Here is a 27,604-nt window from a genome sequence, read left to right as displayed (position 1 = left end):
GGCCCAGGGAGGTGATGTTTTGTGTAATGTCACATGGCCATTAGCTGCAAAACAGGGACTGGATCTTGGATGCCCCTCTTCTCCAGCTTGAGGCCAGCCCAAGCCAGCTGGCGGCTTCACTCACACCACATGTACTGTCCTTTGGGGACTTGTTGGTACATGTGGGGGACACAACTTGACTCCGTGGGGTCCGGGAGCTGGGCAGGCACACAGCCTGTGAGGGGTTCAGCTAGGCCAACTCCCACCGTCTCCAACATCCCTACAGAGCAACATTCTCAAAGCTGCCACCTGAATGCTTCCCTTCCACACCTCAGCACAGACCCCAATCTTCTCAGGGACCTGATGAGAGTGGCAAGGGGCTCAAAAAGGTGCCAGAGGGAGGGGCTCACTAAAGAACTCTCTGGTTTCTGGGGACACCTCATGTGAGGAGAGCAGCTGGGCTAGCTCCTTGCATCCACTTTTTTTTTTTTTTTTAAGATTTTATTTATTTGAGAGAGAGAAAGAGCACAGAGGGAGAGAGGGAGAAGCAGACTTCCCACTGAGCAGGAAGCCCGATCCCAAGGACTTGGGGCTCGATCCCAAGACCCTGGGATCATGACCTGAGCCGAAGGCAGACACTGAACCAACTGAGCCACCCAGGCACTCCTTGTACCCATTTTTTATAGCAACTTTGTTTCTGTTAATCAAAATGAGGAAACCGAGGCTCAGAGAACGCAAGTGAATTGCTCAAGGTCACCTGGTTAGTACAGCATTGCTGGGATTTGAAGTCAGGTCTCCCCTACTGACAACAAGCGTTGTCTCTTGGGCATCTGGAAGCAGAGAGGAGGGGCACCTGGCCAAGCCTGGCTACAGTTCCCCGCATCCTGTCCTCTCTGGATTCTTGCCACCTGTCACAGGGGACCTCAAGTCCCATAGGAAAGGCAGAGATTACTCTGCCCATTTTATGGGTGGGACAACCCAGGCACACAGAATCCTCTAGCCCTGGATGACAGAGCACGCTGTGCAGAGCAGAGGGCCTAGCTTCTGACAGGACACACCCGAAAAAAAAAACTAACACATATCCAGTAGGTGAACCAAACAGGTCAAATCAGCAGGGCCTTCAGTCCAGCCAGGCTGTGTCTGAACATGTCTCTCCCCTGCCTTCCAGAATCTTCTCCTGTCTTCAGGTCTCAGGCATGAGAGCTTCCCAGAAACATGAACCCCAGACAGGCGAATGGAGGCGGATGTTTTGCCCAAGCTCCTCTGAGTGAGGTTCCCTGTCTTGTTCCTAAAGGGAACCTGTTTGGGACCCCAGTCAGAATGATTCCCACACAGCCCCTGGCTCAGGCTACACTATCAGCTTTCCTCTCGTTCTCGCTCCAGCGTGGGGCCCTGCAAAAGGCCCTTTGTGCGAAGGCCACAATGAAATGACGATCTGAGGGACAGGGGCACAAAGGACAGATGAGCCTGTCAGCCCAAGAAAGAGAAGACAATTTATAAGCCTGAGAAATAGGTGGGAAGGCAAAACTCTAAGTTTCATGAAAATGCCCCAATGTCCCCAATCATGGAGGCATTGTTGAGAAATGCTTGTCCTAGGAGAGTTTGCCTTGGAAAAAAAAAAAGAGGGCCTCGGTCCAAGAGAGGAGCTCATTATGTTTTTTCTCTGGCTGTGTTTCTGGGCTGGAAAATGTGCCCCACAGGAGAGGAGTAATGAAGTGGCTGAAATTTCAGCCACCACTGGCGAGCGGTGAGACGGATTTAGAACAAAGCAATGTCTGTCAGCTCCCACTAACCACCTCCCGCTCCATGGGGTCTGAACCATAAATCGAGCCCCCTGAAGCCCCTGTCTTGGCAGCCTGATAACAAACATGCTGGCAGCTTTGGGGGGTTGGGGCTGGGAGGGCCTCTTCAATCTGGACATACAAAAACACAGCTCTGGGCTCCAGGAGGAGCGAGATCTGGAGGTTGGCCCATCTCGGCTCGGACACAGAGGTGTGGGACCCCAAGGGAGAGGCACCTGGGGTGCTGAAGAGACATCCCTGGGCTTGGCAGTCAAGAGACCTGGGTTCAGATCCTGACTCTGCCATTTACTGCCTGTGACTCTAGTCAAGTCTCTGAGCCACTATTAACTCTGTAAGATGGGGATGATATGAGAACCAGTTGTGAGCACGTTGCCTGGCACACTATAGGTGTTTATTAAATCTCCCTCTCTGCTTATTTAACAAACACACAGCACTATGTGTTGAGCACTTGCATAAGTACTTTATAATACGAATTCACTTATTCCTTATGACAACCCGATGAGATAGGGAGTGTTACCATTATCCCCATTTTACAGATGAGAAAACTGAGGCATGGGGTTAAGTAAGTTCATCATAGTCCCATAGCTCATGAATAGAAAAGCCAGGACAGTCTGGCTCTGGGGGTCCGTGCTCTTAAATACCACACTACACTGGGATTTCCTTTTCCCCCCTAGTAAAAGGCCACACGTCCAAAGCTTCAGGTGCCAGGACACAACTATGCTCCTCCTTCAGGAAGGGCGGGGGGGTGAAACGCAGTAGGCAGGTTCCCAGCGTGACTGAAGAAAACAGGCAGTTGCCTGCAGCCTGATTTCTATGGGCCTGAAGCAAATCTGTCAGGATGTGTCAGCCTCTTCCTCCCCCAAAGTCTCAGAAAGGTGAGGTGATCACGTTCTGCAGGGAGGCAGGAAGCCTGAGGCCCTGACCCCCCATTCCGCTGGACTCTGCTCGCTCACCTGGAGCCCGACACTGTCTGCCTGACCGCCTTTGATGAGGTGGGAGATGAAGAGCCCGCAGCCGAACTCAAGGCCCCCACGAACGCTGAGGCCGAGGCCTTCGGGGTGCAGACGGTCCAGACGTACCTCCTTCAGCTTCCTGCCACAGGAGAGGTCAGTGATGGCCCAGTGCTGGCCTGACTGCCACCACTGACCCATCCAGTAGTGAGTGACCCTGTCCATCCCAGGTGACCTCTCCCACCCCTGCCTCTTGCCGGCGCCCTCTGTACCTGGAGCGCCGGGGCGTCAGCTGGTCGTACTCCACCTGGTGCTTCAGCGGGATCAGGGGCCTGATGGCGTCAAACAGTGGCAGGCGGCTAGGCTCATTGATGACCAGCTTCAGGTCTCCCACAAGCACGGTCACATCCATGGTTCTGCAGAGACACGGGGAACACCTGGAGCCTCACCCATGGCCATGGCTTCTGACACCCAAGGGTTCCCAGAGGAAGCGGTCCCAGGCTGGGTCCCCACCCACTGGGTCCAGGCCCTGGAAATGGAGAGAACGCTCCTGAAAAGCCCAGAGCCCCTAACTCTGGGCCAAGTGCCTCATAAGAGCCTCATTCTTTCCATTAAATGTCACAGGGAAACTGGTGAGGTAGGGATTGTTAACCCATTCTACAGATGAGCTCAAGCCAGGATTCAAACTCAGCTCTGCCTAATTCTGAAGCCCAGGATCTTTCCAGTCAGGAAACTTCGTGGGAGATGCTGGTGACCCCTCTTGTACCCTGGTCCCCCACTTCTGCTCCGCAGCTAAGCTCTGTCAAGTCTGCCCTCATAGTATCTCTCACATGACTCCTCATCCCGTTCAGACCCTCAGCATCTCTGGCCTGCACTTCTCCAGCTGTCACCGACCTGCTCACGCTCGTCTAATATTTTCTAAATGTAAGTCACTCCCCTTCTCAAAACCCTTCAGTGGCTCTCCACTGCTCAGAGGCCACCATCCATGCTCCTCGGCAGGCTCAGGGCCTCCATGACTCTCTACGGAGCTGCTCCAGGCTCGTGGCTGTTCATGGTCTCTGTGTGCCCCGAGTTCTACTCCCCCACATTACTTGTCACTTCCCATTTGCACCCTGTGCTTTCATGTCTCTGCACCTGTGCTCATATTGATCCTTCAGCCTGGAATGTCCTTCTCTGATATTTCCATCAACATCCTTCTTATCCTTCAAAACCTAGCTCACGCCTTCTTGGTCCTCCCTCCCCTGATTGGAAGCAAAACTCCTTTCTTCACACCTGGCTTTTACCTCACCTTAGCAGTTATCTTACTGCAACTTCTATTAGAGCTCTTTGTGGTTGTAGAGTCTGTATACTCCCCCCACTAGGCCACGAGTTACTTGAAGGAAGAAAGTAGATCTTATTCATTTCCAGATTCCAGCAAGCAGTAGGAGCTTAGAAATGCATGCTGAATGAATAAAGAAGCAGGTGAATGACAAGTGACAGATCGGACGTGCGGCTGGGGGCAGCTGGTATTTCTTGTTCTATCTCAGCAATCATATTCTGTTGAGCCTATCTGGCTACTTGACAGCCTCCCTCACTGGTTTACGAGCAACCTGGGGGCAGCGACCAGGCTGATGTGTTCACTCGTGTACCCTCAGCTCCTAGCACAGAGCATGTACTGAGTAGTTGAGTAAATATTTGCTAAGGCAAGTGAACGGCGTGTCCATTTGATTCCCACTGAGCATCTGCCCCCCTCCCAGAGTGCCCCAGGATGGGAAGGGGAGGTTCCCGTCTCAGAACAACCCATCCCAGGGCTCCCTATAGACAGGGGTACCCGGGTGGTCCATAGGAGCTGGACCCCGCACACTTACTGGTGATACATCCGCAACACGTCATACAGATAGTCCTTCTCTGCATCATTTTCAATCAGAAAATCCACCTAGAAAACCCAAGGGCAGAATTCTAGTCCTAGGCCCAGCACGCCCGCAGCAGACCCCAGGGAGGGGGAGGCCACCTCCGCTCCCCAGCATCTCTACAGGGCTGGGGCTGCAAGAGGAGGGCCAGGCTGGTCCTCTGACCCCATGAGCCACGTGCAGATCACCCCAATGTGGCCACAAGAGTCTCTCTGCACATCCGGATTTGGCCAGGCTGAACCTCATCCCCAGGGGGACGCGCATTCATATGCACACACGTGCCTCTCCCATGACAGTGATGCACCCCCACGGCAGCAGTGTCGCTGCTCACCCCCGTGGCCATGTCACCGGGGTCTAGAGTGGCCGTGCCAGGGTCAGCGCCCCGGTCTGCAAGAAGCCCACTGTCTTACCTGATGGTGGCTGTAGTGCCGGATAACTGCTTTCAGAAAGGATTTGGGCCACTGGCTCAGATAGCACATCCCACCCGCCAGAAGCCCCCCACCGTCCTTCTGGGTCACCGATGCTAGGGGCAACTCCGCCCTGTCCTGGCCTGGCCAAGGCTGGGTTGGCCCCGACTTCTGTCCACTAGTCAGCCTCCTGGCCACTCCTTCACCTCTCCAGGCCCCTTCAGTCCCCCGCTTCGCCCCCAGGGGGAGAGTCAAGTTACATCATTTCAGGTTTGCTGACGTCAATGGCTGGGACTCCAAGGTCAGGGTCAGGAGCTGTTTCATTAGCACCTCAATCCCAGGGGAGCTGGTGGGTAGAAGCCCCCAATTCCCCCCCACCAGGGACAGTGCAGTGTGAATCTCTACACTCGGTATCCTTGGCTCTCTTTAGCCCAAGACTGAATAAGAGGGCAAGAAGAGCTTCAGGCTGGGAGGCGGGTGGGGAGGCTCTGAGCTGTGCTTGGTCAGGAAAGACATTACAAGACAGGGCTCGGACTCCCCTTAAATGAAGGCAGCGTTCAGGTGCGAGGAGGCAGGGCAGTCTTGCATGAGTCTGTGACCCACTCTTTTGTGACCAGTTGGAACTGAGCTAAGAGGGACAGATCCAGGAGGCTGTGGCAGACATGTGCTGAGGAGTGTTGGGAAGGTGGTGACCCAGGGCTGAGTCAAGAGGATAGAAGAAAGGCTCTAGACTAGAGCAGATGGAGTGCGTTCATCATTCAGGAGACACCACTGGGCACTTCGTGCCTCTGCGTGGTACGGTGCTGTCGAAGACCTACTGTGTGCCAGGGGCTTTACACTGAGCGCCAGGTGTCAGGAGAATGGCACAAAGCACCCTAGAGCAGGGGCTCCCTGAAGCCGGTCCTTGGACTGCTCCTTGTTCGCTCATTCAGGCCATACTCTCGCTTACTGACTGCCAACCGTGTCTGAGGAACTTGACGTGAATTATCTTTAACCTTCCAACAAACCTCTGACGTGCATGGATAGTATCATCCCCACCTGACAGATGAGGAAAGAGGGGCCCGAAGAAGCAGCAGAGCGGAGACTCCAACTCATGCCCGCGGACTCCAAAACCTCTGCCTTTTTCCTAACCACCACATAGTATCCACTTACCAGATAGAACTTTTTGTATGCGTTTGTCTAATACACATTTATCGAGCACCTACTGTGTGCAAGACGCTGTGTCTTCTTTTTCTAATTAGATTTAAGAAGCTTTTCCTTTTCAGGGCACCTGGTGGCTTAGTCGGTTTAAGCATCTGCCTTTGGCTCAGGTCATGATCCCGGGGTCCTGGGATGGAGCCCCCAGTCCAACCTGCCCCCTGCCCCCACTCGTGCTCTCTCTCTCTCAAATAAATAAATAAAATCTTAAAAAAAAAATTTTTTTTTCTTTTTCTTGGATCTCTCTTGATATGGGTACAGAAACCCTAAAGGAGCCTACCACCTATAAAGACTTCATCATCTCAATCCCTCCTTCCCAGCCCCCCTTGTGTCTGATCCCCTCCATCCCGTAGCAGCATCCTCTGGCTGAGTGGGCTCTCTGCTATCAGTCTATATGGTGGGGGGAGAGGGGGTTCAGGCCCCTTGTCTGGGGCACTTGAGGCAAATTCTGGGTTTAGCCTTGGGCCCTATCCAGCCTCGTTTCCCAGCATTCCTCCATTTGGACTGGCCCTTCAGGACAGCCGCACGCACGGGGGGAAGCAAACAACATTCAGCTCATGCAAATACAACTCCACGTGTGCACCCAGCCAGCCAGCGAGAAAGCAAGCAAGAACAAATTAAATAATGCATGTTGTTCCACCCGAGGAACATCTGCCCTCCTCAAGCTGTTGTGGGGATTAAATAAGTGAATAGATACAAAGTACTTCGGACAGTGCCCAGGGCTCCAAGATTTCCAGGGCTAGGAAATGTGTGCTGCATTTCTTCCTCTGTGCCCCCAGACCCACTCTGCAGCCTTCTCCGTGCTGCCCTGCCTCCCAGGAGGCTTTGCCTGGGCTCCCTGCCCTCTGACACCCGGCCGGGGGTGAGAGGGCCTGAGGAGAAAGGAAATGGGCTCTGACTCCCCAGCTCGCTCTCTGCTGGATCATCTTACACGCAGGTCTGAGCTTCTCTGGGCAGCCATGGCTGCCCCCCCCCAACTTCCTTTGCCCCGTTGGGAGCACCTGGCCTCCTCTGCACCCCCCAGGCCCCGTTACCACACCTTGCTGGCTCCTGTGTCCCTGCCCTTCCTAAAACTCTCTTCAGTTTCCCGTTTGGCTGAGCCGCATGCTGCCTCGACCCTGGCTGGTGTGAAACACTGGCTCTTGCTGGTGGCGCCGGCAGCATTTTCTCTCTGTGAGCTCTGCCTCCACCTTCAAGACACCTCAAACATCAGCTCTCCTTGGTCAAGCCTTCCCTCGCGCTCCCCCACAATGCCTGTCCTGTCGTTCTCTGTGCAGATGACACCACTTTGTTCCCACCTCTGCCACGGCACTTGCCAAGCTGTGTTGTACGTTCTCTCTTTACCCTCCCGTCTGCCCCCTCATCTGTGTGTGGCCCAGACCCAGGCCTGGCAGGAGTGCGCCGGGCGAGGCCAACAAGCCCCTTCCCCACCTGGGTCTGCACTTCTCTCTGCTTCATTTTCCTCATCTGTAAAACGGGGATAAAAGTACCTGTTTCATAAGCTTTCATCCTTCTCTGAGCGATTAAGCATTGTTTTTTTAATTATTCCTTGACTTAATAATCATTAAATGCTTGGCACAATGCCTGGCAAATAGTAAGTTCTCAGTGTTTTTTAATTTTATTTAACTAAATGAGTGAGTGAGAATAAATGAATACAGATTCTATATTCTTAGCAGCTGGCTGACCCTGGGCCCTCATAAATGTTGGTGGGATGAATGGATCCAGCCACACTTCCTCCCGGGCCTTCACAGCATGCATCCTGGGTAGTACTGGGTATATTTGACTCTTGTTTTATTATTCTTCATCTTTTCAAGACACCTGTGTCCTGCTAGCTAGTTGGTGGCATTTGACCCAGTGCTTAGCACAGCTGATCATGCCCTCCTTCCCCTGCTTCTCCTACCTCACTGCTGTTCCTTCTCCTCGTTCTCTCCTCTAAAGGTTGGGGTGCTCTGGCTCTGTCCTGGGCCTTCTCTTCATCTGCACCATGTCCCTAAGTGACCTCATCAGTCTGGGGGGTTGACTACCATTTATTCCTCAAGAACTCTCTGAGGCTCCAACATAGATCTCTCCCCACCATCTTCAGACTCCCACAGCTACCGGCTTCTTAGTCACCTCTCTGCTTAATGGTTGAACAGGCATCTCAAACATAAAACATTCAAAATGGAGCTCTTGGTTTCCGCCATCTCCCTTCTTGTCCCCACCAACCTGCTCCTCCCAAAATGTAGACTCCCTCTTGATGCCTCTCTCTCCACACCCACAGCTGACCATGAGCAGAGCCCGTCAGATCTACCTTTTCTTGAGTTCTGGGTCTGACTACTCCTCATGCTAGTCTAAGCCCCTATCTCTGGCCTGGGCTGCCGCAGGAGCCTCCTGTCTGGGGTCCACCTTCTGCTCCTGGTCCCCTCAGTCTGCTCTCTACCAGCACTCGGAACAGTCCCTTTTAAATGTAGGCTTCCTGGGGCGCCTGGGTGCCTCAGTCGTTGAGCGTCTGCCTTCAGCTCAGGTCATGATCCCGGGGTCCTGGGATCAAGCCCTGCATCAGGCTCCCTGCTCAGCGGGAAGCCTGCTTCTCCCTTTCCCACTCCCCCTGCTTGTGTTCCCTCTCTCGCTGTGTCTCTGTCAAATAAATAAAATCTTTAAAAATAAATAAATAAATGCTGGCTTCCCATCACTCTAAGAACCCAAAGTCCTGACCAAGGCCTTCGAGGCCCCCACCCCACTCTCATCCATCCCCCATTACTCTTCAATCCATAATTCCTCTCAGAAACACCATCGTATCTGCTGTTCCTAAGGCAGGGCCTTATTGTTCCCTCTTCTTGGAATGTTCTTCCATATATATTCCCATGGCTCTTTCCCTCACTTCTTTCTGGATGTCTGTTCAAATATCACCTCTTCAGAGAGACCTTCCTGACTACCATCTGGTTGCTCTCTCTCCTCTCACCCCAGTTTATTTTTTCATAGCATTTGTCACTACTTTGTGTTCTATGATACTTGAGCTGGTTTACTTGTTAACTGTCTGTCTTCCCCACTAAGGAGCCAGGGACTTTATTACTCAATGGTTACAGTACTGTTGGGCATATATTAGGAGCTCAGTCAACGTTTATTACATGCATGCATGCATGATTAGCAAAACACTGGAAGGCAGGGGCTCTTTCTGACCTCCTTATTTATCCCCTCTTCCCACCTCAGGGGCCTGGCCTTGGCCAGGGTACACTACAGATATCCATAAATGCATGATTGTTGACCAGGCAATAAAAACTTTTTTGAGCAAATGAGTAACCAAGTTCCTGCAACGTGCAGGTGCAGTGAGCAGAGGGGGAGCCTTCTTTAGAAAATCTGGATCTTCAGGGAAGAGGCTTAGTCTCTGATGCTCCCCTCCCTGCTCCTTGGTATCCTGGCCCAAGGCTGTTCCTGGGAAGAACTTGCAAGTGCTGCTGATGTCCTTGAGAAACTGCATCAGTCCAGAGGAACAGACTCTACTCACCAGCCTGGAGCCTACTGGCTCCTCCAACAGGATGCTGTGCAGGTATGTGCAGGGGGCTGTGGACCAAATAGTTACTACAGGCCCAGAGTAGCCAGTCCTTGATTTCCTATTTAGTCCTAACGGTCCAGTGAGGTAAGCACTCTGAAGCTCATCTCACAGCTGAGGACACGAGAGCTCAGAGAGATTAAATGACTTGCCCAAGGTCTCACTGGCAGTGAGTGGCAGGGCTGAGATTTGTCCCCAGTTCTGCCTAACCCCAGATAATAGACAACAACAATGGGATTTGTTGAGGACTCTCTAAATGCCAGGGTCTATTTAAACTCCCTACGCGCATGTAGATCTCATCCAACACGCACAAGAACCTTACTAGCTAAATACTATTGTTATCCTCATTTAACAAATCAAAGAACTGAGGTATGGAGAGGTGAATAACTTGCTCAAGGCCACATAGCATGTTCCATGACAGTATGCCACCTGTCATGCTACCTCCAACAACTAAAGATTTAGGTTACAAACCATTCCCCATGGGTAAATGTGCTCTGCAACGCTAAGCAAGGGACAGCTAGAAAGCAATCAACAGGAGCTGTAAATTTCACCCAGTATGGCTGTGTGCTCCCATCTGTATCCTCTGCTGCTTTGTCCTCTCTCCCCAGTTCCTAGATGATCTCAACCTGGGAGGGCAAGGCTGCTGCTGTCTCAGAAGCAGCAGGGCACAAAGTCCAGCCCGGGGCCTTGCCCAGCCTGGTGTCTGCCCCGCCTGCACACACAGGGGCATTAATAGGTAATGACTCTTGTGATGAGGAAGAGCAGGGCAGTGGAAACACAGAGGCTTGAGGCCCGTTGGAGCCTGCAGGGCCTGGAGAAGAGAAACAGAGGCTAATTCCAGGGCGCAGACACCAGGGACCCCAGAGGTAATTCTCGAAAAAGAGGCAAAGACTAGTATCTATAGAGGAAAGGCAAAAGAGGACCTGATGTTACTTTCTGCCCAGGGGCAGGAAACTGAAATTCAAGCCTGAGTCTTGGGGGAGGGGACAGGAGGTTGTGTTCCTTCAAAGTGGGTTGTCTGAAATCTACACTCACCAAATGTCCTCAGCAGCTGAAATTTCTCTCCTCACCTCCCTGTGCAACAGGATGCCCTGGTGGATACTGTCTCGTGCTCCCCTTGCTATTCGCCAGCGCCCAAACTCCCGCTGAACTTCCAGCTCTCTCTCACTCTTAGAATACCCAAGGCCTCTTTTTTAGGAAACTTCAGTCAGTATGAGCTTCCCCCTTAGTACCCCACCAAACCTTGACCCCAACACTCAGCACCCAGCCATGGGTAATTATTAGTGTGAGGTCTGCCGCCCACCTGCCCAGCCAGCAATTTGAGGACACAGATGAGTTCTAGCACAGAATGAGTACTCAAAATACATTTATTAGGTGAATTACTGCCCCCTGGTCCTTAGCTCCTGTGCCCCCCACATTGGCTGGCTATTCTGGTTCCCCTGGGCCTCTCTGTGGGGAGAGAGGGGTTAAGCACCCTGACCCTGCCTACCTGAGCTCTACCCCCTCAGGCCTCAGAAGAAATTTGGCTCGGTCTAAAGACACTGCCCCTCTGGGCAATGTGAGGGTGTCGAGGACCCAGTCACCTGTCCCTCAGGCACGGCCTGTGGGTAGCTCTAGAGACCCCTGGCCTCACCCTTGGGCTCTGAAGCATCCTGAGTCCTGGTGGGGAGGTCCACTGGGTTACCTCCAATGGTCCTCTCTGGCCTCAGGGCCTCAGTAGCTCCTGCACAGCTCTGGAAACAGTTCTGGAAATGCCCTGGGTGAAATCCAGTAGCTTTCGGTGAGGGCCTCTGAGAATCCTGGACCATCCCTGAGGTGCCTTATTGGGACACGCCAGGGGAGATGTGGCTCTGTCTGATGACTCTGGCTGACTCTCCCTACTTCCTCCCTTCCTCCCACTGCCCCCTGGGTCAGCACCAGTTCCTCAGCTACTTCTCAGGCCCTAAGAAATGCCCTGAAGCGGGGGCTCCCTAAAGTGCTTCTAACTTGTTGGGTTTTTTTTTTGAGGTCAAAGGACAGAGAGAGACACCAGTTTCCCTTCCCACCAACCCCCACCTCTCCGACGCGGTCCCATACCCTCTCCATATGCTCCAACAGCCCTGAGCTTGGGGCACTAGGAGCTGGGATTTGCCCACTGTGAGGCACGTCAGAGAAGCGTCCTGTCTCAGGCCAAGGCAGGAAGGCGTTCCAACCCCAGAGAAGTCCCAGCCCTGGAAGGCGGAAGGAGAAAGGACACTTTCTGAAGATCGGTTTATGGGTTACTGCGCCTGGAGTCCTAGTGCCCCCACCCTTATTTTACTGGGGATCCCTGCTGGAAACCAAACAACCCTCAGGGGTCCCAGTCCATTCACAGGCCTAAGGCCGGGCTGGAACGGGGCGGGGGGGGGGGGGGGGGGGGGGGGGGGGGCGCCGGGTATGTCCATCCCCCACCAGTCTGCCAGGACTCCGGGGTCCTGAACGCTTGAGGGGTCCCTAGCAGCTCTGACCTTGTGCCGGAATTCTCGAGCCACCTTCCGGTCCATGGCTGCGCCAGATCGAGCCGCGTCGCTGCACAACTCGCCCCTTCGGATGCGCAGCCGCCCCAAGCCGGCAGGAACCGCAGCGGAGGTCCGCGGGGCCTGGGAGCGGTGGGGGCGGGGCCTGGGAGCGGTGGGGGCGGGGCCTGGGCGGGGCTGCTGGGAGGCCCGAGACTCCGGTACTGAAGCTTGTCGCCTCCCACCGACTACGCCGGAGCAAAGGGCCTGGAGTGCGTGTATGTGGTGGTGGTGGGGTGGCGGTGATTGGACTCCAGGCGGGCGCTCCCTTTGGAACGATCCCCAGACACAGGCGGTTGAGGGAGAGGATCTCGGGAGGCGTGGGCAGGAGGTTTGAGGCTTTTTTGTGGGGGTCGGAATACTTTTTTGAGGAGGTCCCGAGATTCTCACAACGGTGCGTAGGGATAACTATGGATGCACAAATAGAGGCGCATTTGCGCGCTCCTGAGGCTTTCGCCCCCTGCCAGCCATCTCACCTCCAGAGTACATTCTATAATGGCCTTCTCCATGGGCTTATTCCCAGTCGGAAGAAATCTTTGATCTGTGAATTCCTTGAGGCTGTGTCGTACATCCACAGAAGCCTGAACCAGTGGGTGGCAGGCAGTGTCCCTCCGGAACCGACTCCCCCCCCTCCCACCTCCCTAGCCCAGTCTCACTCCAAACACACACACACACACACACACACACACACACACAGGCGTGGAAGGGCCTGGCAGGGACAACCTGATTTACTGCTGACATTTACCCAGGGCCCAGACCCCATTTGGTTCATTTGATTGAATTCAACCAGAATTTGTTCAACTCCTAGGTCTAGTGCTGGGGTGTGAAGACAATGATGAATCAAGCCTGGGACAGACTGAGAGGGAAGAGGGGGTCAGAAGAGGGATGATAAAAATAGGTGTGAATGGGAGAGAGTGGGACCTTCAATCATGGAGCTAGTGCCTGGATTTAACCCAGGGTGGGGCCCTGACCTGTTTGCACCATGTCAGGGGACAAGGGACAGGGAGATGGACAGCAACCCAAAATAGTGAACCACTTACAACTAACTTCAGGAACACCTAAAGACCCCCCTCCTTTTCATCTTATCCCCCAATAGCTGGAATTTTGCCAATAGACTTATTTTTATTGGGGCTAAATTATTGCCTAGTTTAGGATGTAAATCCTTCCTGGAGGTTCTTTAAGGTTCTTACCTTAAAATATTATCCATGTTCTCACCTTAGTATTAACTAGTTAAGTCGAGATAAAAGGGGAAGACTTGTGGGATTTTCAAAGGTCCAGGAAAGACACTCAAAATATATCCCCCCTCCAGCTTTCTTTGTTGATTCTCTACATCTCTTTACTAAGTCATATGGCTGTTACATCACAGTTAGGATCCAGGCAGAGTGGCAAATGGCCTTAAAAGGGGAATGCAGTCCATGGCCACCTCAATCCTTTTCCATGACCAGCACCCCCACAGACTCTCTCCTTTAAATGTTTTGAGGACAGCACTGAGGCCTCGCTCTCCTCTCCCATGAATGTTCCTTTTCAAGCTTCCCCTGCCTTCATCTATTCCCTAACCAGGGTTCCATCCTTGACTCCCTCCCCTTCCTCTCATCGATGCATATCAAATACTCTGTGTGGGGATGTGTGCTTTATCTACCACTATATTCCCAGAACACTCTGTGGTAAGAAATAGATGCTCAACAAATTTGTTGAATGGATGAATGAATGAATGCATTCTAAGTCTATATCCCTGCCTAGGGGTCTCCTGGGGCCACCGCCATCATCATCATCATCATCTCATAATTATCTGCAAGGCTTGCATCCGGTTGGTGTTCCAACACTTAAGTGGCCGAGAGAATCCTGCACAGGTTCCCAAGGCTTCCAAGCCCACGGTTCCAGCATTAAAACATTCCTCCTGGACAGGGGGTGTATCTTGTTCATAGAATTGAAGTGGTCTTTGTTTGTTGGTTGGTTTTGTTGTTGTTGTTTGTTTTGTTGTTCTTGCTGCTGTTGTGGTTAAAGTCTGGTCGTGAGGGGAGCCGGAATTTGGGAGTGTGACGCACTTCTGTCATTCAGTCAACACTTTTGAGCCAGGGCCTGAACTAGTGCTGGACTTGCAGAGGACTAAGTCATGGTCCATTCCCTAGAGGTGCTCAAAACCGGGGGTAGAGTAGGGCCTTGGGGCCCCAGAAGCTGTAGTGCTCAGTGGTGGGAGCACAGACCAGGATTCTGCAGACTTAAGCCTTGGTTCTGCCACTGACAACTGACCACTGAGTGGCATGTCCCAGGGCCTCTGTGAAAGGAGAGTGGAAGGCCAGACTCACACAAGCATCTTGGGTGTCTGGTGGAAGGGCCTTCCAAGACCCAGGCTTCTAAGTTGGGGATCTTTGAGGAGTGAGGGATGTTGGGGGCTGCACTGTCTACCTCGTTGCTCCCCCAGGGTACTTAGGGCCCAGTGATCTGAATCCAGCCCCTCTGGGGAGGGGCGGCACAGGTTGAGAGGGGCAAAGGCTGGGCCATGCTCCGGCGCCTAAGTTATGGTAATGAGCTGGGCAGTCCTGTCACCCTAGCTCGGGGAGGAGCCAAGCGCCTGGGAGGAGGGGCCGAGGGAGCCCGGGCCAGAGAGCCAAAGGGACCGCGGCCGCAGAGTGGAGGTGTGACCCTGCGGCCACAGGGACAAGCACTCGGGCCCCCGGCCCTGAGCCCAGGCTTCCCAGTTTCCGTGAGCCCCATGGGGTCCCCGGCCCCGCGTGCCCCCACACCGGCGCTCTGCCTGATTCTGGCCTGTGTCTGGCTGCCCGGGGGTGAGCCGGCGGGCCAGTCCCTGCGGGTGCAGTCTCTCGGTGAGAGGGGTGTGGACTAGGGGAGACCGGGAGCTGGAGGAATGTTTAGGGGAACGGGCCAGCCGGGCAGGTTCTAGAGAGGGAGGAAAAAGAGGTTTGAGGGAGGGCAGGGCGACAGCCAAGGAGAGGACCCGAGGGGGCGCAGAACGAAAAAGAGGCCAGCGACGACAGCCGGGGGAATGGGTCCCAAGCTAGGCAGCGTGGAAGAGATCGAAGGTGGGGAGCTAGAGAGAACTGGGGCACAGAGAGTAGGAGGAAAGAGGGAGACCCCTGTTGGAGAGGTCACCAGAAAGGAGGAGAAAGGATTGAAGTCTATGTAGGGAGTGAGAATGGGGAGATGAAGAAGCAGCTTCCTAGCAGGTGGGGCACAGGTGGTGGAAGACCCAACAAAGGGAGGCCTGGCTTGAGTGGAGAGCAATCCTCCTCCCCAGGCCCGGCATCCACACCCCAGGACAATGCAGAACTGCAGCAGCCTGAGCCAGCCCAGGATCCCAGGTGAGTAGGTGCAAGCTTGTGGCTGCCCCACCCATGGCTCCCATCTTTATTTCTAGTGTGGATGACCCCAGGGTTTTAGCACCGAGGGTGGGTGCACTTGGGGTGGTGGGGATGCATGGCCCCTCCCCCTATCCTATCCCCTCCCCCACGCTAGGCTTCTTTCTCATCTAGCCACAGACATCAGCAGGTGACCCTTGCCATAGAGGATGCTACAACAGTCATGGGAAGCCAGGTGAGAGGAGGCCTGGAAGGGGGGCTTCACGGGGCGGGGGCGGGGGGGCTTGTTTCTGTCTGGGACTGGGGCTGACCGGGAGCTCTGTAGGTTGCAGGAAGGTTGTGTCTGCAGTTATTTGAAAGGGACCAGTGTTCCTAGTATATGTCTGAAGTATGCAAATTCATGGGACACTTGTATTCCCACTTAACTAATCTCTTGGGACCCCGTAGTCGGTTCAGTTTGGTTTTATTTTTGTTTTGTTTTATTTGGGGAGGAGGGCACTACGATGCAATCAGGACATAGCGGAACTCTCCCATGCCCTGGGGTGAAAGCATGAAGGTGAGGGTTTAGGTGAATGGAGTTCTCTCTTACCTGCTTGGTCTGGGAAGGTACAAAACCCCATAAGAGGCCCCACTCCATACCTTGAGCAGTGCTCCAGCAAGGGTACTTTGAGAGGAGAGACAAAATGGGGCCACTTGGTGGGCTTTGTGAGGAAGGGCTGGTTGGGATGGAGAGCCCCAAACTATTACCCTCTGAGTCTGCACCATTCCCTGTTGCCTACCCTCCTGAGGTCCTCCCTGCTTTCAGGAGAGGTGGTAGTTTTCTTTCTGCCTTTGCCAGATTTCTTTGGTTTCTGGATCAGGTGACTCGGGTTCTCTTTCCAGTCATGTCCTGCACTTTGTCTTTTCTACAACATGTTACAGATATGTTACAAAACCGACCCACCCACAGCCAGATCCCCTAGAGTATCCTGAGCCTCAACTCATGCATCCTGGCCCCAGCGATCAGCTCTGGGCAGCTCCTTGTGCCAGCAGGTTGGGAAGTATCATTTATAATAGAAAACAATGTGCCCCAAATACCTGCCTTTTGGAAATAGGTATGAAGACCCCAAGGCAGGAGGAGGATATGCTTATTCTATAAGGGGTAGATTAGCTAGGCTTTTTATTTCTTGTTTGCCCACTTTTCCAGGCCCCAAGTTTTAGAATCACAGTCAGATGCAAGTTTGAGTTGAAAGAAATGTTTGTTTGTTTTTAAAGATTTATTTATTTATTTGAGAGAGAAGGTTGGGGAGGGGCAGAGGGAGAGTGAGAGAAGCAGACAGCCCATCATGGGGCTCCATCTCACAACCCTGAGATCACGACCTGAGCTGATATCAAGAGTCGGACGCTTAACTGACTGAGCCACCCAGGCGCCCTGTTACTCTTTTTATATATGATGAAATCGAGGTAGGTGGGTGACCTGTTGGGGCCCCCAGGACGCAGGTGAAACAAGGTCTACTGGTGGGGCCAGCCTGTTGCCCCACAACATAAATGCCTCACAGGCCTCCAGGAATCCCTGCGTTTTGGTGGAAAATGACCCATTCCCCTGGCAGGACTCCTTCCTTGCTGGATTCCAGGGTAGGCTTCCCTCCCTTTCCCCTAGGGAAGCATCTGGAGCAGAAAACCCCAGTAGGTTTCTCACATTACTCCTTAGATCAAATAAGGGGTTGGAATGGACTTCCTTTAAAGCCCCTGGAGTAGGTGTGGGGGAAGGAGGTCATCAGCTAGAAAGTGAACCTGAGGATCCTTTGAGGGCTTCTGCCTGGAATAATCTTATCTGTAAGGGTGAGGGTCTCAGACCAGCAGCTAACCAACCTTCATTTCAGTGCTGCCACATTCTTACAGAACACAGCCATTCTCCAGAGAACTGATGATATAGACCGGGGCGGGGGGGGGGGGGGGATGCATTGTTATTTACAGGAACCTCAATTTCACGAAATTTAGTCTTCCCTTTAATTATGCCAATAGGCTACAAACCCCAATACAGCAGTAGGAGTGTCTGTGACTGGTCACCAGGAGAAATCACAGATATTGTCATATCACCTTACACTTGTTAGTATTTCTAGATCTCATTTATACTCACTACCTCAAAACACTGGCAGTGATAAGATCCGCTGCTAGATCTTGCTGTTTAATGTAGTTATAAGCACAAATATTACTAAATCATGCATTTTTATAAAATATTTTCATAACTATATTGCAATATAATAGATATCCTTTGTCACCTTATGTTTTATTTTATGTATTTATTAACATTATTCTGAGAATGGGTCAATAGGCTTTGCTCGATTATCAGAGAGGTTCTTAGCACTGAAATGACTAAGAACTTCTGATCTATACTGAAGACGAATCATTTGGGCAGGATTTAAAAATTTCTCCAGAAAATGGCCTTGACTCTGCAGCGCTATCTTGCCCTCGTTAACACCGATCTCAGAAGCCACATCTGAGGTGGGGGCGAGGAGTGGAGAGACACAAAGACTAGGTTTCATTAAGAGCTCTTTGGGGCCTATGGGATGCAAAGTGATCGTTTTTTCCCATGGTCTCTGAGGCCCTGTGAGATCGATTACAACCAGGGTGGGAAGCCTGACTCCTGGGGCTCAGGTTGGGTATGCAGGGTAAGGAGAGCTGGGGAGGACCCAAGAACCAGGGGCCAAAGTGGGACAAGGCCCAGGAGGGGCCAGTGACCTCCCAGGGCTCAGCAGGACAGTGAAAAGGGAGGCAGTGAGCACCCGGGGATGAGGTGGAGAGACTGGGCCTGCCAAGGAGGGGCAAAGACCTGAGGTTGGGCTCCAGGGACCAAGGGTTCTGAATCCTCTCCACATTCCAAGTCCTTGGCTGGAGGCTGGGGATTCTGCCTGAGGATGCAGAGATGACAGTGAGGGAGGAAGACACATGAGACATACCCACAGTGTAGTTGGTGCCTTGTTGGCCCTGTGAACAGAACACGAGCTCCCTGAGGCCTGGGACTTTGTCCCATTCACACTGGGAAGCTATACAAATGCAGAGGCTGGGGCTCTGAGAGGGGAGGGGCTTGTCGTGCTATGGACCCCAGTCCCAGGTGATATGAGCCACCTCAGACTAGGGTCCCGAGAGGTCAGGTATCCAAGTCAGTTAGCTGTGTGGTGACTGGACATACCTGATGTTCAGGACAGTTCTAATTTCAGATGGTTTGTATATGGAGAGACCACATGTTGGGATTTCTGGTCTGGAAGATAGGATTTCTCAGCTCACTTTGCCTGTGTCCTCCTCAGATTTGTGGTATCAGGGAGAGTCCTGGCGTGGAGCTGAGTTCTGAGGACTGTGGATGGTGACCTCTGAGGAAGGTTGGGGTGGGGGGTGGGTGAGATGCTCCCCTGCCTTGGGGCAAGGGGCTGCCTTTGTTTCCTAGGCCTGCCTTGCGTGGTTTCTGTGGTGAGGAGGAAACATATTTATTCTCCAGATAAGGGGGTTTTGTTTTGGGCTGTGGGGGACTCTAAAGTGTACTAGGGAGGGAAGGGGGGGAGGGGAGGCTGAGGGGATATTGGAGCATGGAGGGGAGGGAATGTGCTCAGGTCACCGAGATGCCACTTTGGAGGGTAAAAACCAGCCTTCACTCCTCTAGGGCAAGCCTGAAAATTCTCCCAGACCTCTCAGAGGTGGGCCTGGGCAGGTGGAGTGGCTGGGGCCTCCCTCTTCCAGCTGACGGACAGGAAGGGCCATAACCTTTGGGAAGTCCCTCCCTGACCGAGTTCTCTTCCTTCTGTCTCTAAAAGGAGGCTGAAGTCCTGGACTCCTTGGCCATGTCTTCCTGGGAAAGGCGTCTCCATCGGGCCAAATGTGCTCCATCTTGTAAGTGGCCCCCTCCCTGTGGCCCATGGGAGGGCCCTGGCCCTCAGAGAAGCTGTGAGGGCAGGTCAGGCTTCCCTCGGGGCCTCCTGTGATCTCTGTGCCCTGCAAGGGGTCTCTTTCTGCCTTCCCCAGCCCTGGCCTCCAACTCTATTTTGCTTTCTCCTTCCTGGCTGAGGAGAGCTTCCTCTCTGGTGTCCTGTTCTTTTGACCATGGCCCTGTGGCTTTTCCCTCTCACTCTGTCTGAACCAGTGAGACTGGGCTTCCTTGTTTAGTGGTTGTTTTCCCTCTGCTTCACCCTGTGTCCGTGGCCTCTCCCCTCACCCTGTCCTGTGTCCGCGGCCTCTCCCCTCACCCTGTCCTGTGTCCATGGCCCCTTCTCTTGCATCTTGGCTCCTTCCCTCACCACACTCTGCTCCACTTTGTCTTCTCGTGCTCTGTGCTCTGTGGCCTTTCTGTCTACTGTATTCTAAATGTGAGGCATGTCCCCCTCCCTGGGTCAGGCTTAGGCCTCTTCCCCTTAGCTTAAGGAACAGTGAGGAAGAATGGTCCTTGAAGATCTCTGGGCAGTCTCCCTACTCACCCCACATGCTCCGTATTCACAGTCTGCCTTGTCTGGCGGCCAGGAAATTTCAGCAGAGGTTGCTGAAGGCCCAGGTCGGGCTGGCCTGGGGGCCACGTGATGCATACTGAGGACAGGTACTCTGAGACCCCACGCTGCCTGTCTATCAGGGAGGGAGCCAGGCAGCCAGGTCTGAGGCACCCTACTTGGACCGCAATTAGGCTACTACTGAGGAATGCTGGGGCTACCTGTGGTGGGGATCTGAGTTCCGTGTAGCTCTGGAAGGGCTGGGTCTGGTGCCCTGGCATGAGGAAGACGCTGTGTCCTGAGGTTCTGCTTGGCTCAATGGGGAGGCGCCATCCGTGTCTCCCCTGCAGACTTGTTCTCCTGCTTCAACGGGGGCGAGTGTGTGTACCCAGCCTTCTGTGACTGCAGACGCTTCAATGCCACCGGGCCACGCTGCCAGATGGGTGGGTCTGAGCTCTGTCCCACCCCGGGGGCCGCGGGTACAGGGAAAGCTTGTGGGCCTGAGGCCTGGGGGTCCTGGGCTGGGGAGGCGGCGGCGGGGGGTGGCCCTGCTAGCCTCTGGTGTGAGACCCACTGCAGCTGCGCAAGCAGGTTCTCTTTTCTCTGGCACAGTGTACAACACCGGCCCTGAGCGTGACAGCATCTGCCGGGCATGGGGACAGCACCATGTGGAGACTTTTGATGGTCTCTACTACTACCTGTCTGGGAAGGGCAGCTACACCCTGGTGGGGCGCCATGAGCCTGAGGGACAGACCTTCTCAGTCCAGGTGAGGGCTTCCCTACCCTGCCAATCTAGGAAGGTCCCACGAGGCTCTGGAGGTTGTGCTGGCCAAGGCTCTGCTTGTCATAGTTAGAGAGTCTACACCTGGAAGGAGCTGGGGACTCCACAGTTCTCTCTCACTCACTCACTCTTGGTTGCCCCTGGCCAGTCATTGATTTAGTCACTCATCATTAAGTATTAGGTACATACTTGTACTCTCCCTGGCACAAGGCTTGGTGGTGGCCCTGTGGACAATAACACAGATGCGGTCTCTGTCCTCGTGGAGCTTACTGTCTACTGGGGAAAGCAGACATCAAATCAAATGAATCATTTCAAGGGCAACTGAGTGCTTCAGAGGAGAAATGCCAAATGTTAGAAGAGCATGTGGGGGAAACCTAACTTTGTTTATTGGGAAAGATGATGATCAGGGAAGACTTCCTGGAGGAAGTGACATTGAAGTTGAGATCTGAAAATAAATTGGAGTTAGCCAAGTGAAGGGTCACAGGGGTGAAGGGTAGACATGAGAACATTCTAGGTAAGGGGAATTTGGGTGCTAAGGACCTGCGATAACAAAGAGCATTGTGCCTCTGAGGGAATAGTAGAGGTCCTGGATGACTCAATTCAGGGTTACCTCTTCTAAGCAGCCCCCCTGGATGCCCTGACCTCCTGAGCTGGCTCAGGGGCTCCTTCCTATGTAACCAAAGTTCTGCACTGTGGCACAGTCAGTGAGTGTCTCTTACAAAGTCTTTTCCCAGGTTGGTCTTTTCTACCGGATAGAAGCTTTCTGGACAGGGACCATGTCTTTCCATCTGGTGTCCCAGGACCCAGATTAGTCCTCAGTACAAGTTTGTCCTGTCTATGAACATATGTGTGAGACACTGTCAGGTAGATCTGATTTCCATGCTTACCCCGGGTGTTGAGTGGGGGTCAGTACATCTCCATCTGGAGAAAAGTCTGCTTGGGGAGTGAGCTCTGCTGAGGAGCACCTTGGGTAAGACTGAGTTAGGGCCAGGGCTTGGGAGTTTGGGGAGATCCTAGTGCTCAGTGTCACCCTTCTGCCAGCAGGCATGTCCATCCGTCTCAAGCATAGACCTGCCAAGGAGCTGCCCTATGGGCCATGCCCCAGATGGGCTGACCCAACTCTGCCCTCTCTGCCTCAGCATCTCACACATTAGGGTTTTTCATGACAGTCATTTCATGATGGATATGTTATGATTACTTAGACTAACGGGGTGCCACGCATTCATGGATTATGAAATAAAGTTAATGAGTTAGAAACAGCACCCCCCACCGAAAGAAAGAAAGAAAGAAAGAAAGAAAGAAAGAAAGAAAGAAAGAAAGAAAGAAAGGAAGAAAGAAAGGAAGGGAGGAAGGGAGGAAGGGAGGATGGGAGGAAGGAAGGAAGGAAGAAAAAAAACCAAAGAGAATAGAAAACATAATGTGGATGCATTACACATTAATAGGGGTAAATACTATTTTGTAAAATTTTTGTTTTATTTACATATGTATATATTTATATTTCTTCCTGTCGGTTATGATCTAAAGTTTGAAAAATTTGATCAGCCTGTGGGGTGGCTTTCACAGACCCCACTTTCAGCTGACGTGACTCCAGCCTGCTTAAACACGTTTAACAGTAATCCAGTGGAAGGGTTTCTACACTGGGAAGAGAAGCATTTTCCCTAAGTCCCGGGAGCCTCAGTTCTCCTCCCTCTCCTGAGGCTTCTGGCTTTGAGGTGAGGGTTCTGTCTGAGGAGGGGACAGAGGAGATGCGTCTGTGACAGGAGTGACACACGTGCCTGGGTGTGCAGGGAAGGACTAGACCGTGCCTGCCAGGGTCATGGTAGGAGTGTGTGTTTATCGTGTGTGTACTGAGAGTGCTCAGTGAATCTATGAGGGGTGTGTGTGTGTGTGTTCTGTGTGTCAGAAGGTGTGAGTGTATACCTTGGCTTTGAATCTGATGAGATAACCTGGGTTGCAAAATGAAAAATGCAGAAATAGGGAGACAACACAATGTCCTGGAAAGAGCCCTGAAATTTAGCCTTCAGTTCTAGGTAGGAATCCTGGCTGCGTGTGTGTGTGTGTGTGTGTGTGTGTGTGTGTGTGTGTGTGAGACCTTCATCACTTCACCTCGGAGTATCCGTTGCCTCCTCCGGAAAGTGCAGATCATCATAGCTCTGTCCTCCTGTGGGGTTGTGGGGACTGGGAGGCATCAAGACATCACAGAGGAAAAGGTGCTTGGCATGCAGAGGGCAGGCGATCGGCATGAAGTGGGAACTCCACAGGGTGTCACTGGGCTCAGGACAGAAGCTCAGGGCCAGGTCTGTGGCAGGAACCCTGCACAGTGGCCTCTGAACCCCCCCAATCAGGTGCACAACGACCCGCAGTGCGGCTCCTCCCCCTACACCTGCTCCAGGTCTGTCAGCCTCTTCTTTGCGGGGGAGCAGGAGATCCGTCTGGCCGAGGAGGTCACCCACGGAGGCGTGAGGTAACTATAACCCCGGCCCTGAGCTCTCCTGCTCCCTGGCACTGGTGGCGGGGGATGGTGAGCACCTTCCTTCTAAAGCCTGAAGAAAACTGTTTTCTGGGGGCAAACAGCAGAGTTTCCACCATCAGGGCAGCAACCTACTGGCAGGCCAGCTGGGTTTCTTGTCAGCTGGGTTTGCAGAAAGGTGAGTCCCTCAAGATTTTCTGAGACTCTCAAGGCATTGTGGGTTTCCAGACAGTGGGTATTCAGGCCAATAGTAGAATTTTCCAGATAGTTGAGAGTATACCACTACAAGCATGCTTACTTTTTTTTCTTTCACAATTTCGAGGGAATCTTCCTGAATGGATCATACACAGTTCAAGCCTCCTCAGAGCAGATATTGAGCACACTGTCCCCTTTTCTGATGACAAAGGGTCATTTGAATGTCGCTTATCTTGCTGGGACATCAGGGACGCCTGGGACCAGGGGAATGAGGACTCTTGGCCCCCACACCACATGGCCCAGACTGTGGTTCTTCTGAAATCTTTCCTGTATCTTGTCTTCACTGTCCTTTCCTTCCCTTGCGGTCTGCTGTCACTTCACACTGCTACTGGGTTGGGGGAAGGGGTCGTCCTGTGAGGACCCTTCTCCCGTTCTCATGTCCTGCTTCAGATCTGGAAACTGGGTAACCAAGCGTTCTGGGGCTGAGTGTAAAATTGAAAGCTTAAGGGTTTCTCCTGTGAAGAAAAGATTGTTATATGGATCTTTGGGTACCAGTTTTGGCCAGTTAGACCCTTTTTTTTTTTCCTGATTTTCAGGTGGATTGAAAGTTGCCAAATTCCAAACAGGCTAGGAGACCCTGTCCCAGTAAAACTGGGAATGTGGTAGGGACTGCTCTGGCCCTGCCTCTTTTCTTCCACTCCCAGTTTTCCTTATCCCTCAGCTTTCTTCTCTTCCTACCCCTTTCTGGCTCCCCCCGCACAAAACCAAACCGAGTCAGTGTCTGCTTATACCATTTCTCCCGTCTAGGAGCAAGGAGCTAGCAATTTCAGACACTCTAAGATTTATCCCTGCCGGGGAAATTGCAATTTTAAAAGCAAGTTTTAAACTCCAAAGACAAAAGAATCCCTCTCTAATGGTGGACTTCAGATACCGGGGAAGTCACGGGGAGGGAAAGGGGGGCCTCAGAGCCCATGGTAGCAGTGGCGTGTGGAGGAGGCAGGTGCTGGGTACATGATGGGTCCTGAGGGTAGGGGACGGCAGGTCCTTTGGGGAAGGGACTGGATGAGCGGAGGGGGTGTGAATGGCCTGAAGCTCTGGGCCATGCCCTGCAGGGTCCAACTACCACAGGTGATGGGGAGCGTGCGTCTGCAGCGGCTTGCTGGCTACATCCTTGTGCGGCATCAGTCAGCCTTCACTCTGGCCTGGGACGGTGCCTCGGCCGTCTACATCAAAATGAGCCCGGAGTTCCTGGGCTGGACTCATGGGCTGTGTGGGAACAACAATGCCGACCCCCAGGATGATCTGGTGACCAGCTATGGTGAGGTGCAGGGCAAGTGGCCTCCGAGGGCTTCGGGTGGAGGTGGGGGACGGGCCAGCCTGGGCGGGGCGGGAGAAGCCTTGGGGCAGAACCCTGGGGTCGTGGTACTGAAGACCCAGCGGGAGGCCAGGGGCCCCTTCCTACCCAGTGTGTTGCCTCAGTAGCATGAGCACTCAAACTCAGTTTCCTGGTCTGTAAAACAGACATAATGAGAATCCCTGCTAGGGTTGTGTGAGGCTCTAAAGGGCACTTTGCTAGATGGGACTGACCCTGCAAGATGAGTATGTTCCAGGGGCAGGGAGCAGAAGGCCAGAGAAGGGGCCCCATGGGAGCTGAAGGAACCTATGGAGCACTGGTAAGAAGTAAGAGGGAAGCATACAGGGCCGAGTCACGGCGACTCTGGCCGGAAGAAGAGAAGTGATCCCTTTGAGCACCCACAGCATACCGAACACTTAACATGCAGTCTTTGCAATAATCTCATGGGGGGCTACTTGCCCTATTTCACATGTGGGAGAACTGAGGCTCGGGGAGGGGCAGGAGCTTGTCCAGGCTCACGTACTAGTTGTCTTTTGATCGCATGGTGTTGCGTCCCCCCGAGTTTGGAGCAGTAGGGAGCTACAACAGGTTCTATTGCCTGTTATCACCAGCTTTTTCAGGAGAGTGGTCCCGTTGGGAAATGCAGACTGGGATGGGAGCCAGGAGGCTGGATTCTTCAACTGGATTCTTCCTCCTGTGGTCATGCTAGTTCTCCCCCCCAGGGAAGCTGACTGACGATGTGGCTGAGTTTGGGCAGAGCTGGCAAGAGCAGGCCCCCAACCAGCCTCCAGGGCCTACAACTCCGTCCCTGCCTCGCCCACCGTGTCTGCAGCAGAGCCCGGGAACCATGCAGGTCTGGACCCTGGGGAGAGTGCCTCCCCACACCCATCCTAGTGTCTGGCGTAGGTTCATTTCCTACCCCCCTCCTAGGAATCACTGGCTGCAGGGGCCCAGGCTTGTCTGTGCCTATGGCCCCGCCCCTTTTTTCCTCCACCATTCTTTCTCTCTCTTGAGCTCAAATGGGGGTTCGGTGTGGGGGCTGGTGAAGTCAGGGCTGTGCGTGGCTTTGCCAGCCCCCGGCTCTGGCTCCTGGCCCTTTCCCCAGGGTGTGTACGACCGGTGTGAGGCTCTGTTGCGGCCCCCCTTTGATGCCTGCCATGCCTACGTCAGCCCTCTGCCCTTCACAGCCAGCTGTACCAGTGACCTCTGCCAGTGAGTAGGCAGCCCGGAGAGCAGCTGGGACTGGGTTGTGGGGAGACCTGTCCCGGTACTGCGGGGGCAGGGGGGCAGGGGGAGCTCAGCATGTGGATCACTGAGCCTGATAACCCCAGGCCCTGACAGATATGCTTCCCAAAGCTCAGAAATTCTTATCTGCATAGGTGGGACAGAGCTTCCCTATTCTCTGAAGCCCAGAAATGGGGACCGACGCCCTCAGGGTCACACAAGTCAATGGCAATGTTGGGACTAGAACCCAGGTGTCCTGCCTCCATCTGTATATGCGTGGATATCTTCCCAGTCTCCCTTTCCTAGCTACATGACACGGAGGGGTGCCCTGAGCCCTGGAAGTCTCTAGATGGTGCTGGAGGGCAGGTGGCAGGTAGGGCTCTGGTGTGACCCTTGGTTTCCCGGCACAGGTCGGTGGGCGACGAAGCCACCTGGTGCCGGGCGCTGGCAGAGTACGCCCGAGCGTGTGCCCAGGCAGGGCGGCCCCTGCAGGACTGGAGGGCCCAGCTCCCGCAATGCGGTAGGGGCATCCTGCTGGTGGGCACGGAGGGGTTCTCACGAGCTCTGTCCTGGGGCTCTGGGTGGCATCTTCGGGCCTCAGCTCAGTGTCCTGACCTGCTTAGAACCACAGTTGTCGGAGCTGTAGGGTCTGAGAACCCATTTGTGACCGAGGAGCAGACAGGCTCAGAGTGGAGGGCCTGGCCTAGGGTCCCAGAGCCAGCTAAGGGTGGTTCTCAGAGCCTCCCAGGCTCTGGCCAACTTTCCGGTCACCCAGGGTTCCCACTGGGACTAGGGGAACAGGAAGATGAGAGCCCTCCTTCCCCCTACCCCGAGGCCTGGAGTAGGGGCTGGGTGTGTCCTGGCAGAGCCGGGGTCGGAATTCTCCCTTGCCCCTCAGCCGTGCACTGCAAGGAGAAGGCCTTTACCTACAACGAGTGCATCGCCTGCTGCCCCGCCTCCTGCCAGTCCCGGACGACCTGCGTGGACAGTGAGATCACCTGTGTGGACGGCTGCTACTGCCCCGATGGTAGGCCGGGGGGGGGGGGGGGGAGCAGGTGCCTGGCAGCGTCTTCCTGGGCTGGCACGGACGAGCATGATGCAGGGGCTCAGAGGGTGCCTGTTTGTTCAATGAGTGAAGGAAGGAACACACAACTAATAAGGGAATAAATGATGACTGGCTTCAGGGAGGTGAGGGTGGGAGTGGCACTGTGGCTCTTGAGAAGTCCTTCAGGGTATTTCATTTGATCGGGACCGACCTCTTAAGGTGTGTAGACCAGGACAAGTCATTCATTCATTCATTTGTTCTTTTATCACACACACATTTGCTTAAACACTCGTCCACGTTTTTTGGGTGGTATAAATTTGCAGCACGTCTGTGGTATGCAGCTCACTTGGCTAGGCAGGAGTTGAGATAAAAATGTATGGAGATATGGCCATTGACTTTAGGGGTCAGAATCTGGTTGCGGTGATAAGATCCATATACCTACGACTCCCATCTAAGGCATAATGTAGTGAGGACCCCCTC

General features: G+C 53.6%; 2 protein-coding genes across 3 annotated transcripts in view; one reads left to right on the top strand and one right to left on the bottom strand.

The window, feature by feature from the left end:
* USH1C (USH1 protein network component harmonin) overlaps positions 1-12,365 on the bottom strand; it is a 45,351-nt gene extending 32,986 nt beyond the window's left edge. For both annotated transcript variants that reach the window (XM_034995015.1, XM_034995013.1), the window contains exons 1-4: positions 12,240-12,365; positions 4,579-4,646; positions 3,004-3,147; positions 2,735-2,873 (exon numbers count right to left, since the gene is read on the bottom strand). In XM_034995015.1, coding sequence (XP_034850906.1) covers positions 2,735-2,873; positions 3,004-3,147; positions 4,579-4,646; positions 12,240-12,275 — 387 coding nt within the window. In that variant the 5' untranslated portion in view covers positions 12,276-12,365. The remainder of the gene's footprint in view (positions 1-2,734; positions 2,874-3,003; positions 3,148-4,578; positions 4,647-12,239) is intronic.
* A 2,635-nt stretch (positions 12,366-15,000) lies between these two features.
* Positions 15,001-27,604, top strand: part of OTOG (otogelin) — an 86,673-nt gene continuing 74,069 nt past the window's right edge. Inside the window, 12 exon segments of the mRNA XM_034995092.1 lie at positions 15,001-15,182; positions 15,664-15,694; positions 15,762-15,839; positions 19,393-19,468; positions 20,406-20,498; positions 20,668-20,822; positions 23,182-23,300; positions 24,614-24,819; positions 25,578-25,708; positions 25,961-26,067; positions 26,490-26,599; positions 26,978-27,106. Coding sequence (XP_034850983.1) covers positions 15,001-15,182; positions 15,664-15,694; positions 15,762-15,839; positions 19,393-19,468; positions 20,406-20,498; positions 20,668-20,822; positions 23,182-23,300; positions 24,614-24,819; positions 25,578-25,708; positions 25,961-26,067; positions 26,490-26,599; positions 26,978-27,106 — 1,417 coding nt within the window.

Source organism: Mirounga leonina, unplaced genomic scaffold (assembly GCF_011800145.1).
Source record: "Mirounga leonina isolate KUSES-001 unplaced genomic scaffold, KU_Mleo_1.0 Mir_92, whole genome shotgun sequence".
Lineage (NCBI taxonomy): Eukaryota > Metazoa > Chordata > Mammalia > Carnivora > Phocidae > Mirounga > Mirounga leonina.
Note: the sequence above shows the minus strand (reverse complement) of the source record. Positions and strands in the feature narration are given on the sequence as shown.